The 14252-nt window shown below is 53.5% G+C and overlaps 1 protein-coding gene across 1 annotated transcript; it reads right to left on the bottom strand.

The window, feature by feature from the left end:
- Positions 1-14: 14 nt before the first annotated feature.
- RSPH9 (radial spoke head component 9) lies at positions 15-14114 on the bottom strand. The gene is made up of 5 exons (XM_060162997.1): positions 13457-14114; positions 10058-10223; positions 7456-7585; positions 6831-6977; positions 15-222 (listed from the first exon to the last, which is right to left on the bottom strand). The coding sequence occupies exons 1-5, from the start codon at positions 13681-13683 to the stop codon at positions 62-64; spliced, it is 831 nt and encodes a 276-aa protein (XP_060018980.1). The 5' UTR covers positions 13684-14114; the 3' UTR covers positions 15-61.
- Positions 14115-14252: the final 138 nt, after the last annotated feature.

Genomic DNA, 14252 nt, shown 5'->3' with positions numbered 1-14252 from the left:
CAAATTCACTGGACTTTATGAAAATACTGTTTAGACTCTCCAGACTCCCCAGGCAGCCCTCCTACAGCATGAACGGCAGGTCGATGTTCTTCTCGCCAGTGCCCACGTAGATGTAGCCATAGTTCTTAGTGCGAGGAGCGTGGTAGAAGGTGAGACCTGGCCAGAGCAGGCTGCGCAGCACCACCAGGGTGTTGCCTCTCTCCATCTGGATGCTCCAGGACCCTGAGGAGGAGCAGGAGGCAAGGCCTGGGCACTGTGGAGGCAGAGCCCTGCCGGCCATGCAGAGGCCCCAGGCTCCGGGCAGCCAGGCCCAAGCATTAAGGTCCAATGGGAAAAGGGAAGACAGTTTAATTATCCCGACACTTTACTCCTCCTGATTGCTTTTGAGCCGTTTCACTGCTCATTAAAACCACTTCCAGAGGGAGGGCAAAGGAAATGAAAAGAGGTAAAACTCAAAGCAGTCCGTTTTGTTCCTGTCAGCAAGTCTAGTGAAAGGTTGCGTGGGGGAGGAAGCTGAATCCACAGTGCACAGGCAGAGGGGAGCTGGGGCTGGGCTAGGAGAGGCTCCAGGCTCCCTCTCACCCTGCGCTAGGGGTGCTCACTGGTGGCCTTCAGTCCTGGTGCGCTTCACTGCTGTTTGCCATTTGCGCTCTCTTCCCCAGCCCAGAAGCCTCTGCTCTGAGATGGATGAGACCTGACCAGGCTCACATAGAAGTGGGGCCGTTTCAGGCCTCCCAGCTCAGTAGCCCTTTCTAGCAGCCGGTAGACTGGGAGCCATCCTTGGCGGCAGGGTACTTGAGCTGCAACTAATAAGCCTTTGCCTGTCCTGGGTTCTGCCCGGGTTTCTGCTCCCCAGACGGGAGCAGCCCAGCCTGGGGCTGAGCTGTGCAGCCGTGGGGACTTGGCGGGAAGGGCCTGATCCAGCTCCAGAACCAAGGGAGGGAGCCGTTGTGTGGGAGGAAGGAGCCTGGGAAAATCGCCTCTGGATGCAGATCTGGAACTTCTATTCCCCTGCGCACTGAGGCCTCTCCCGGCCCAGCCGCAGCTCTGCCCCAGGCCCTGCCAGAAAGGCAAATGCTTTGAAGGTTTTGGTGCTGGACCAGCCAGTGATGCGCTGAGAACTGCGCCTAGGCCTTCATCAGCTGCCAGGTCAGTCCGGCTGCCTAGCTTCCACTGCCCCTCTGCCCCCAGGCCTCCTCCAGCCACAGCCCACCATGGTCACTCCACACCCAGCAGCCTCGGAGCTCAGGTCCCACCCTCCCACCCTGAATCCAAGAGACCTGACCACCAGGCACCCCTGGCTCTGATGGCAGCTCAGCCCTACTCAGGGTGCCAGCGCCTGCCCAGGTCAAAGCCAGAGCTTTTGGGGGGTGTGTAGGTCAGCTGGCCTTGGGCTGCTTAGGGAGAGGCCACCTGGAGGCCACCTCAGCACTGTGCAGTGGCCTGCACCGAGTGCCACCACCCATGCAGTGAGATGATGAAGCAGAAAGCAGTGTGGGCTTGACCCCGCTCCCCCAGGCCCGCTCAGTGCTGGCCAGACAGCATTAAGAAGAAAGGTGTTCCTGGGTTCCCAGAGCTCTGGGTGGGGCACTGCCTAGGTTGGGAATGGGGGCAGTATCTTTCCTGGTCAGAGAAGTGGGGAGTATTTCCCCTAGCTCACAGCTTTCCTCTGCATATCTCCAACTCAGACCTGCCCACCGAGTTCTAGAGGCCTTAAAGGCCTGTTGCTTTCCCAGTCACTCGTTTCAGAAAACAGATGGCCTAGGGGTAACCGGAGAGGGGGTGTGACAGAACAAAGTGTTCCCAGTGCACTGCATTCAGCGTCTGGCCAGAAGCACAGGCCCCCCCCCAGAAGACAGCCCCTGTTAGCCCCCCCTGCCAGTTCCCAGAGCATCGTCTGGGGTGTCACTCCCCACCCTTGGAGACCAGAGCCACACAGCCCCCCCTTGAACTGAAAAAGGTCAGGCTCTGCCCACCTGGGGAGGGCAGCTTGCAGCCAGATGCTGCCCTGGAGAAAGAACTGGAATCCTGGAGTCCCCCGGCCCAGACCACTGTCAGCAGTTCCCTGTTGCTGGCGCCTTGGCACACCCTGGGCAAGGGCTGGGTCCTGGCCTCCCCTGGCACCAGCCTGCCCACCTAGGGTTTGGCCACCGGGGGGCCCAGGCTCATCAGCAGGGGCTCTCCCCACCCCACCCAAGAGCAAAGAGAAACTGATGGGGATGCTAGAGAAATACATTGCTGCCTCCAGGGTGGGGGCCGGTGCTGAGCAGGCCCAGGGTGCCGGCCGAGTACAGGAGTGGCATGGGAAGTGGCCGGCCAGCCAATGACACTACCTCCTCCCTCCCTTGCATTCCTGTCACACTCCTTTCCTTGTCCCTGGCGCAGCTTGTCGCCCAGGAAACACACACTCAACATGCCAGGAGTCACGTAGTGTCTACCTGGGAAGCCAGGCGCTTGCTGTCACCTTCACCCACTTTTCTCACTGCAACTGCTGGAAAGGCTGGGCCCAGCCAGCCACCACTTGTGGGACTCCAGGGACAGCAGCCTCCTGCGGCCCTGGTGTTTCCATTCACAGCCCCTGGTCTCTCCCAAGTCTCCCCAGACCTCCCCTCCGGTCCCCTGGCAACCACTCTTCTCCACAAGCGCTCTTCTTCGAGGGTGTGGTGGGAGGGATATAAGCTGGTAAATCAGGAATGGGCCCTCCTGCACCAGCAGGAAGTTCCAGGGCCTCACCCGCCTTGCCAACATGGAAACCTCCGGCTGGGGTAGGCTCCTCATAGTTACATTCTCCTGCCTGCCAGGAAGGAAGGCAGCAAAGCTCTGAGATTAAGTTTGAGGAGTAGAGTGGACCAGGCTGGGGTTCAGGGCTGTCCAGGGGCAGCAGATGGCTTAAACCGGTCCTCAGACCAGCACCACACAACTTGTCACACACACAGAAATGGCCATGGGCCCCTTCTCAGAGCAGCCACTCCCATGACACCAGGGCCACAGTGCATGGGAAGGGAGTGGGGGCGGGGTGGGGAACCAGGCGGAAGAGTTCCCAGTCTTATTGATGAGCAAGGCCAGGCCCCCCGGTCCAGAAGACCGAGCACCTGTCACCCAGGCTTCCACAGGGCTGGAAGGGAGGTGCCACCTGCACACACCCCAAGAGAAGGCTGATCCCGGACACCGTGTTCCCCGGCCCTCTTCGATGCTGTCCCCCTGGTCCCCCGCTGCTTTCCAGGGAAGCAGGCCCCTTGCTGCCCTCTGCTGCCTGAACTGGGCATTGTGCTGGAGCCTCAGCGGCCCTGTGCTGAGCAGTTCCTGAGATCTGTCAGCTCCGGCCCAGAGTGGAGCAAGGAGAGGCGCTCTGCCCTCTACCCAGCTCGCTCTGCTTCCCAGGACACCTGCGACTTCGCTTGTGAGGCACCTTGTATTTTACTTTTCTGTTTCATTTGATCTTTCCAAACCTCTGTGAGGCAAAGATGGTGTCGTGTTCCCGGCGGCGTCTCTGGTGCCTAGTACAGAGTAGCTGCTCAGTGGCTATTCTTTGCTGATAGAGTGGAAGATTAAGGAGCATTGAATGGCAAGAGTACTGCCTAGAAATCTGGCGTCCTGACCTGGTACGTCATGTGTCATCTGGCAAGAGCCCAAGCTCAGAGAACTCTTAGCTGTTGCCCTGTATCCACCAGGAGGATGGTTCCGCTCCCAAAGCCCTACTCCCACACAACTCCGCAGACCCCAAGGCACAGTTAGGAGGGCATTAGTGGCCCCAGGCAGGGCCAATCTAAGCCATACCTGCTCACAGATGACATGAAGTTCCCCTGAACAATTGCCTCAGACCCAGAAAGGAAACTGATCCTACCTGGGCAGAAAACACGGCTCCCAAATTCCACCCCTCCAGCCAGTGCTGGTGTCCCGGGGAACTCGGGGTTTTGGCCTCACTTAGCAGCCCAGCCATTCTGGCTGCTGTCTGCCTGATGGGGCAGCCTCCCAGCCACTCCTTTTGCTCTTTCACTGGAAGATAAGGAAGGGAGTCTGGGAGCAAAGTCAGAGTGTCTGCTCTCCCCCGACCATCCACACTTTTACCCCCACACCATGGCCCCCATCAAGACATCATGAGAAAAAGCTGGGCCCGAATTCCTGGAGGCTTTCTGGTGTTGGCTCTGGGAGGAAGGGAGCTGGAGGCCCAGAAGCTGTGGAGTTTCCCAAGGTCAGGTCAGGAGCATCCCTCCCCTCAGGCCCACACACACAGGAGATGTCAGGAGCCCTCAGCCCCTAAGGCTCCAAGACTATGGCAAAGTGCGGGGGTGGACTGGGGTGTTGAATCATTGGTTGACGCTTCAGCCCTAAGGCCCACCATTAGGGCAAGAAGTCTAGGCGCAAGGGGGAGGAGGCGCTCTTGTGTTACCCCCCCCCCCCCCAGTCACCCAGCGCTGTGGAGGGAGTGCCTCATCCGCTGGCCCTGGAGCATTCTGCTGCAGGTGAGAAGGCTGAGAAGTCAGCACCAGACAGAGCTTTCCAGCCACATACTGAATCAGGAAGGAGGGGCTGCTGCCGCCAGATTAGGGGCTCTAAGAGGACTTTTCTCCATCCACCATTCAGCCCATGGCGCCAGGTCCCACCACCAGTGTTCCTGGCTCCCTGTATCAACCAGGGATGTGCAGCCCCCTCCGGCCTTGCCAGGCGGGGAGCAAAGAATTGGAGGAGGGAGTCTGGGAAGTATGTCTGGTGGTTGAGAAATGCCCATCCCCAGTAAACCTTTTTCATCTCCCCCAGAGTTCCAGGACCCCCTTTTCCATGCTCAAGGAGGGTTCACTCTGGAGCCCCCATGTGGTGGAGGCCAGAGTAGCCACTCTTTGCTGGCAGTCCTTACCCACCTGGGACCCACGGCCCAGCCCCTGGGGCACTGCAGTACCCCTGAAACAGCCTCCAGATCCCTGGCTTGCCCCTTTCCATCCATCCATGCACCACTGCCTTGTTATCACAGACCTGCTCACAAGCCACCAGCAGCTCCTACTGCCTTGGTCTACGTCTCCTACCCCTTGGCCTTCTAGGCTCTCCTAGGCCTGCCCAACCCACCTCTAAGGCCTTTTTGCTACCGACAACAAGATCAGTAATAATTATTAATTTTTACTTGAGTCCTTAATGTGTTAAGCACTATTATAAATGTTTTCTATATGTGTTAACTCATTTAATTCTCATAACAACCCAATGAGGTAGGAAGTATTATTCCCCTTTTACAAATTGAGGCACAAGGAAATTGAGGGACTTGCCTGAGGTCACCCAGCTAGTATGCAGTAGATTCAGGATTCCAACGCAGGCTTTCTGGTTCTAAAGCCCTTTCCTTTAACAACTACTGCCGTCCCACCCCTACCCTGAGTTCCAGCCCGACTGGGTTGCTCATTGCTCCTCAGAAGCGTTTCCCCTTAGTGGTGGGGGTGACTATTGTCCTGCCATTCCCAATGTCCACTTAAAATGAAACACCATCTACTTGACACCATAGTTAAGGCCAGAGCCTTGGAGTCTAATGCTCTAACACTTAACTATGTCCTTGGGTTTAACTCTCTGAGCCTCTGTTTCTTCATCTATAAAATGGGGGTAATAGTATCTACCTCATAGGTCAGCTGTGAAGATTAAAATGAGATAACGCATGGGAAGGACAGTACAATGTCTGGCACACGGTAAGCAGTGTCATTGCTTTTATGAGTAGTTACTAGTATCATTATCTTTGCCATCATCAACAGCAGATCCCTCCAGTTCTCAGAACACCAAGCATGGGGAGGGAAAGAAGCAGGGGTGCTGAGTCAGTGCCTTGGGTCTGGCCCCCGAATGCCCAGAGCCTGGCACCTGTCCTGGGATGCAGCATCCAAGCAAGAACATCTTCCAAGGACATGCCCGTCTCTACTGGTGGACCCCAGGAAGGAAATGGGGTCTCTGTGACTCCACCAACTGCTGGCTGTATGCCTGGGCCAGGTGGGACCTGAAGCACAATAAGGCCTCTGGAGACCTCCCTGGTGGCACGGTGGTTAAGAATCCACCTACCAATGCAGGGGACAAGGGTTCAATCCCTGGACCGAGAAGATCCCACGTGCCGTGGAGCAACTAAACTCATGCACCACAACTCCTAAGCCTGCGCTCTAGAGCCCACGAGCCACAACTACTGAGCCCGCGCACCTAGAGCCTGTGCTCTGCAGCAAGAGAAGCCACCGCAATGAGAAGCCCACGCACCGCAACGGAGAGTAGCCCCCGCTCGCTGCAACTAGAGAAAGACCACACGCAGCAATGAAGACCCAACACAGCCAAATAAATATTTTTTTTAAAAAGGCCTCTGAAGTTGTATGTTTTATGATTAAAAAGTACAACCACTTAACAGGAGGCAAATGTATAGAACTCATTTCCTTAGCAGGTGACCTCAGCAGGTCGGTCAGCACCCACTCACTGAGCACCAGCTGTGTGCCAAGCATTGGATCTAACCCTGAAACTAACCATTGCGATGTATGTATGGCTAGTATTTTCAGGGGTGTTTTCAGAGATGTTTTGGGTCGGGGGGAGATTCCCAATTTGCCTCCATTCAAGATTGGTATGAAAATCAAAAGAAACACTGAGAGACTTCCTGTCTGTGGAAGCACATGGAAGACAATCCTTTCATCTGCAAACACTTACCAGCTGTTTACTAGGAGCTGAGCCCTGTATTGAGCCCTGGGGAAGCCCCATCCTCAAGGCCCCACAGTGAACCCCCAGTTCCCACCCAGGCCCTAGGTCCCACTCTTAGAGGAGAATGGCAGGTGGCACGGCCCACTGCTCTGACCTGGGGCAAATCCAATGTCCTCCAAGTAACAGGCTGTTACCTTTGGGGATGTCATGCTCCAAGGAGTCCATGAAGTCCAGGGAGGGGTCCAGGTCAGCCTTCTCAAGCAAGGTCTTGTTCTTCAGCTCAGCAGGCTCCCTGAAGTGGAAGTAGGAACTGAGCTTCTTGGCTTCAGACAAGGACAGTCCTACAAAAGGGGCAGCAGGTAGGAAGTGAAGGTCATTCCCAAACCCCACAGCCCCCTTCCTCTATGATTGGGGACCACGTGGAGGGGGTTGCAGAGGAGTCAGTCAGCTACTGACGGGGGACTGAAGGGTGAAAAGGGAGCAGGGTTCTCTCAGCCCGAACTTGGCTCAGATCCTGCAATGAGGACAGACCATGGAGGAGGAGGGTAGGAAAAAGCGGGGAGCCCAGCACCACACAAAGCCCCAGACCCAGGTGGCCAGATGCTCCCCCACCCTCAGGCATAAAAGAGTCAGGGTCCAGTGACTGGGTACCCCTGCCAGGCACAGATACCAGGTCATTGGGCACATCCTCCCAAGTGATGTGGCCACAGCTATTCTTTCTCTGAGAAAGTGGGCAGTCTCCCCTGGACTCCCAGGCATGTGTCCAACTATGCTCAAGAAGAGATGCCTTCTGGCCCTAAGAGATGCCTGAGAATTCACCTTCAAAGGTCCGATTGACACGGATGGGTCCAAAAGGGGTCTTAAAGAGGGCACCTCGGGGGATGACAGCCACAGCCTTGTCGATCTGGTCAATGATGGACACCAAGCGGGTCTCTTCCTTGATCTGGACCTGAGGAGACAGGAGACAAGCCACCCTGCCAGGGCGCTGTGCCCAGTCACCCCTGGTGCAAGGGCCTCAGCATGACCATCTGATCTGGGTCACCACAGTGTAGATGCCAGGGCCATGGAAAATCACGATGGTGAGTCCTCGCCTTCCCGCCCTCCGTTCCTTTCTTAAATTGGTGATGAGTGCAATATTTAAAACTTAAAAAAAAAAAAAAAAAGCAGTCTCTCTCATTTCATCCTTGGCCCCCAAATTGCCCTCACTGGGGGCAGACATCGTTAATGGTTTTTTATGTACCTTTCCAGAAACAAACCATTCTATCATATTTTAATGTTGCTTATTTTGCCTTTTTAAAATATAAAAGCTATCATGCTCACTGTAGACTATCTGGGTAATAGAGAAATATTTTATAATATACCTAAGAAAATGAAAACCACTCATAATCCCACCTTCTAAAGGTAATCGCTGATAACATATTGGTATACTTCCTTCTATTCTTTTTTTCTATGCCTATATTCAAAGGAAAATTAGAGTTACAGTTTATATAGTTTCATGCCCTGCCCTTTGACTTAACATTATTTCTCAAGCATCACCCCATACTATTTTTACACAGATGAAATTTGGTTATAATCAATATCAAGGGCAGCCCTGAACAAAAGGACTTCATAGAGATGTTTGGGAAAAAGCAGCACTTGACAGGGAATACATGTCACTGGGAGCCCCCAAAGTCACTCAACCACCTGTTTCCCACGGGCTGCTGACTAGAATTGATTACGAAGGAGGAGACTGAAACTAAATAAGTGTCTAGGCCAGGGGCTTTAAATATGTCACCTCATTTAATCTGCATAAGCCTTCAAAGTAAACATAATGATCCCAACTCTACAGAAAATAAAACTGAGGGGAGGTTAAGTTTGTCAGGCGGGCACGGGGTTGCAGCTGAAGCATCATAGACCTAGACCCAGAGTTTCGGCATCACCTGGGTTCCAGTGCAGAGGCTGGGTTTTGAATCCCAGGTTTCTCTAGTTTCAGAACTTGGGCTGGTTATTTTTTTACTGCACAATCCCATTTCTAGGAGTTGATCCTTCAAATCGAGTGCACGCATGGGAAATGACGCATGCACAAGCTTATTCACTGTGGCATCGCTTGTCAGAGTGAAAACTTGGAAACCGACATTTCCATGAATGAGACACCGGTTAAATATGGTACGTTCACACAATGGTAAAAAGAATGGAGAGGTTCTTCAAGGCACTGATGTAGAAAAATCTCCAAAATATATTGTTAGGAGAAAAAAGCAAGGTGCAGAACTGTGTGCATAACATGTTGCCATTTGTTTTGTTTTGTTTTTTAAGATAAAAGAATATGTCGGGGTGAGGTATTGGCTGAGGTTTGTACTTGCATAAAATGTCTCTGGAAGCAGAGCTTCTCAAACTTAAATGCATATTTAAATCCCCTTGGAGGGACTTCCCTGGCGGCACAGTGGTTAAGAATCCGCCTGCCAATGCAGGGGACACAGGTTCGAGCCCTGGTCCAGGAAGATCCCCCATGCCGAGGAGCAACTAAGCCCGTGCTCCACAACTACCGATCCTGTGTGCTAGAGCCCACGAGCCACAACTACTGAGCCTGCACGCCTAGTGCCCATGCTCTACAGCAAGAGAAGCCACCACAATGAGAAGCCCCCAATTGCCGCAACTAGAGAAAGCCCGCTTGCATTAACGAAGACCCAATGTGGCCAAAAATAAATAAATAAACTTATTTTAAAAATAATAAAAATTAAAAATAAATCCCCTTGGAACATGTTAAAATTCAGATCCTGATGCCAGCCCAAGAGTCTGCATTTCTAACTCCCAGGGCATGGTGATGCTTCTGATACAGACTGCACTTTGAGTGGCAAGACTTGGACACACACACACACACACACACACACACACACGCAACACGGTTATATTAATGACCCCCAGAAAGACGACCTGAGTGACTGGTGAATAGGGTAGGAGGGAAACTTTACTATATTCCTTTTTGTGAATTGTGAACCAAGTGAATGTATTACCTAGTACAATACACATTTATACAAAAATATAAGCACCTGCGCACACCCCTTGCCCCAGAGCAAAGCACACACCCCTTCTTCCCAGCCCCAGCCCCATAGCACGGCTCCCCCGAGAGCTGCCCAGCCACTTTAACACCCTGTCATCACTCAGGAGTGGTGTTACCCTGGGCAAGTCACTTAACCTCTCTGTGTTTCAGTTTCCTCCTCTCTACCACCTGGAAAGTAAGGTACCAACTTCCCAGAGCTGTGAGGATGAAGCAATGGGACTGATACAGTGGCACAGGGCCTTACACACCCAGCACCCCAGGCCCAGCTCGCCCCAGTGGCAGTGATTATAAACGTTGTTTCTGCCGCAGTGTGCATTGGGCTGGGGTTTGGATGGCCCAGGTCCCTTTCATTTGGGTCCTCCTCCTCCTCTTGTCTTCACTCACCACTACTTCTTCTTCAAAGACCTTTTCGCCCTCATTCACCTTCTGCAGCTCGGTGTGTTCATACGCATGTGAGGGGTCCCCCATGAAGCGGCCCTTCACCACAGACGTCTGCATCTCCATCTCCTCTGTGGCAGGGGGCAGGAGGCTCCACTCCATGCAGTTCAGGCTGCCAACAACATCTCCATCACCCCGATTCTAACTCCCCTCTCACTCCAGCTTCCTGCCCCCGCCCCTTCTCAAGAGAGGTGAGGCCCAAGACGAGCTGTTGGGAGTCATATCTTTCCCCTATGAAGCACTAAGTGCCTGTGGTGCACCCCACCCCACACGTGATGAAATTCAGCATGCCAAGATTCCAAGAGCTTCTTCCTAGATAGATATCTGGACTGTGAGGTCCTGAATGAGTTTCTGGAAGCTGAACTTTCCTCAGTTGCAGGTGCCTCTGCTCCTGTAGGCCCCAAATTCATGCTCAGCCTGCCTGCTGAGCTGACAGCATGGCCATCTCCCCCCACTTCTCAGGAAAGCCCAGCCCAGGCCCAAGAAGCTCTCCTCCTCCGAGGTCTTCCCTTCTTTCTCACACCCTGCCAGGAGGGGATATCCTCCCACTCCTCCCTCATCCATGTAAGGCCTGCGTCCCCAGCCTGCTCTCTGATCACGTTTCCTCCCTTCACTCTCCACTGGCTCCTTCACAACGTGAAAATGCCCCAGCTTTATAAAACAACAGCCCTCAAATCCATGCCCCTCTAGAAAATTCCCCTTTCCTGTCCCGCCCACTTCTTCCCCAATTCTGAATCATAAGCGAGAACAATTTGCTCTGTGGCAGCCCTTGCTCTCCCTCACTTTCACTCTCTGACCACTGCACCATGATTCTGCCCCTGGCACCCCAAGAAACTGCTCCAAAGAAGGTCATCCATGGGACCTAAAAGCCAACAAACGCGGGCTTCCCTGGTGGCGCAGTGGTTGAGAGTCCGCCTGCCGATGCAGGGGACATGGGTTCGTGCCCCGGTCCGGGAAGATCCCACATGCCACGGAGCGGCTGGGCCCGTGAGCCATGGCCGCTGAGCCTGCGCGTCCAGAGCCTGTGCTCCGCAACGGGAGAGGCCACAACAGTGAGAGGCCCGCGTATAGAAAAAAGAAAAAAAAGCCAACAAACGCATCTCCATTTCTATCTCCTTTGACATCTCCCTTCTCCCTCCTCCAGTGCCTTAAGTACTTCCAAGGATCTATTCTCACTGCTCTTTTCTCTCCACAGTCTCACCTACCTGACCCCTAGAACGCCAGCTACTCCCTAGTTGACATCCAGAATCCAGCCACCTCTCACCACCTCCACTGCTTCCACCCTTGTCCAAGCCACCATCTACTCTTGCCCAGATATTGCAGTAGCTTCCTAACCGGTCTCCCCATGTCCATACCTGCTCCCCTTTCAGTCTAGTCCCCACCCCGCTGTTAAAATCTAAGCCAGATCGTGTCTCTGTGCAGAACCTTCCAGTGACTTCCCATTGAGCCAAGTCCTTACAGTGCCCCACAAGGCCCTGCACAATTGTCTCGGCCCCTCTCTGACCTCATGTCCTGCAATGGTCCCCCTCACTCACTCCTCTCTAGCCACACTAGCCTCTTCAGGGTTCCACACTACACTAAGCACACACCTGCCTCAGGGCCTTTGCACTTGCCTGGAATGCTTTTCCCTGAGATAAACACACAGCTTACTCTCTCAAGTTGCTTCAGGTCTCTTCTCAAATGTTACTATTTATAATAGTACCCCATCCTGTATTCTCTGTCTCCTTTAGCACCAATGCTAAGTGTATGCAGTATATGTGTATGTTTATTTATCGTCTGTCTCCCCTCCCCCACATACACACTAAAATGTAAACTCCATGAAGACAAGGACTTTGTCTCTTTTCGCAGTGGATTCCCCATGCCTAGATCAATGCCTGGCACATACTACGTGCCAAAGAAATAAAAACTGATTGGAATAGGGTGAGTCTCAAATCTCTATCTTCAGTCCAAATTTTTCTTCTGTACTCCAGATCTGTACTTTAATATGCCTCCTTACCACCCTGCCCCATAGGCACGTCACACCAAATTCACTAGGCCTTCCCTAGTACCTCCTGAATTCTCTCCCAGTGGGGGGCACCAGCACTTACCCAGCTGCCTAAGCTGGAAGGAAGGGTCAACCTTGACCTCCTCTTCACCTTTCCCCATTTAGTCACAAGTCCTGCCACTTCTACCACTTAAATCTTTCCAATCCCTCCCCTCTATTCCCTCAGCTACCTCCTCCTTTCAGTCCCCCTTCATCTGGACACTGCAACACACTTCCAAATGCTCACCCACTTCCAGACCATTCTACCCACTCAGGTCTGAGCAGGCTCTTCTTGACTAAAGGCCCTCAGTGGCTCCCCATAGCCTGTGGACAAAGTTCAAACCGCTTGGCCTCTCCATCCAGTTCAACATAACACCCTAGGCTGCCACTGCCATGTTTGTCTTCCCACTATTCTCCCAAAAAACCCAAAGCCAGCCCAAGCCAATAAGCTTGCAGTTGTTCCCTCTAACTGGCATGCCTGTCCCCGACACTTTCCTAGAGAACTCCAGATCATCTCTCAGATCTCAGTAATCTTATCTAATTACTCTCTAGGAGAATGTCCCACCCTGGCACCCCTTTGTGTACACCTCTGTCCCAGGTTTAAGACACTTTGTTGTAATTGCTGGGTTACCCATTGGTCTCCCTTCCTAGGATGTGAATAACTTGGAGATAGGGGTGAGTCTTAGCCATCTTTTTAACCCCAAGTCTAGCACAGGATACATCCAATCAATGTTGGATTGATGCATGGATAGATAAATGAAGTCTCCAACTTCCTGCAGCCTCAACGGAATGCTTGTAAGATGATGAGCTCCCCATCGTCGGGGGTAGTCAAAAAGAGGCTGGATGGTCCTGTATGGCACTGTCCAGGGAAATTTCTTCAGTTCTAAATCCCTTCTCTCCCATTCCACATTCGTTCACTACTTCCTAGAGTGCCTCCTGTGAGCCAACACCTCCACCAAAGATGCTTCAGGACCCACTTCCAAACAGCTCCCCACCCCCCTCAAGGCTTCTGACCCTTCTCCAAACTGGACTCTTTGAAAACGCAGGTCCACCACCTGACGTCTACTCTGGGTCTTCATTCTCCAGAAACTTTCACCTTGCCCAGCCTCCGTTCTTGCCACACGTCCATTGTAAACCCACCAAGTCTCTAAGTTTCTCTGGCGCCCCTCCCCACGTATCCTCCCAGGGAGGACCTCGCCCACTCGCTTCCTGGACCTCTCCCCTTTCGATCCTACCTCGCACCCACCCCTTCCTGGCCCTCGCTAGCCCCCGGCTCCTCAGTATCCCCCTGTGGCCTCAGCCAGCCCGGGCGCCGCCTCCACCTGTACAGGGTCTTGCGCGGTGCGAGCTGGTCCTCGCTCAGGCCCTGCGCGATGTAGTAATCGTCGACGAGGCCGAGGATGCGGCCCCAGAAAAGGACCCGATCGAAACGGTAGTCGCGTTTAACCAGCATAAGGGAAGTGAGCAGTGAGGCCCGACGGTCCGGGCTGAGGCCCTGCCCACTACCGGACGCCAGCTCCAGAGACAATAGGAGGCTCTCTTCGTCCATTCCTCCAGCGGCTCTGCTCAACGCCTGCCCCGTTGCTAGGAGAAGCCGGTGTCCACTGAGACCCAAAGCTCCGCCCTTCCATCCGACCGGAAGCGGGATTTCACGCACGCGACCTCCTGCAGCTCAACCTTCTAGGGCCTCCTGCCAGCCCTTCTTCCCATGGAGCCCTTCCGAAAAGCCTGGGGGTACACTAGCTCCCTCCCGCTTCCTTTCCCGAGTAAGTGTCTGGAGGTGTTCACTTGTCAGGGCAACGGCGTGGTTTTCCCCCCAAATAGGCAGGATACAGTCGATAGGTTGGAGGTCCAAATAAGCCAAATTCTGGGGATATTTTTGTTTTCCCTAAGCCCTTTCACACGGTCGACATTTACTGAGTCCTCACTGTATATGCAGTAGGGGTTTGGGAAGAAAAATGCAACAGCGACACTAGCTATATTATTTCACTCCAGTCGTGTCCTTTCTTGGCCTCAGAATTATCTATGCAGAAAAGAATTTGAGATCCTCTTGGCTCTAGGATACCAAGGCAATTAATCCCCCGCAAAGCCAGGTCTTACAAAGACCTAGGCAAGGTG

Source organism: Lagenorhynchus albirostris, chromosome 10, assembly GCF_949774975.1.
Source record: "Lagenorhynchus albirostris chromosome 10, mLagAlb1.1, whole genome shotgun sequence".
NCBI classification, from domain to species: domain Eukaryota; kingdom Metazoa; phylum Chordata; class Mammalia; order Artiodactyla; family Delphinidae; genus Lagenorhynchus; species Lagenorhynchus albirostris.
Note: the sequence above shows the minus strand (reverse complement) of the source record. Positions and strands in the feature narration are given on the sequence as shown.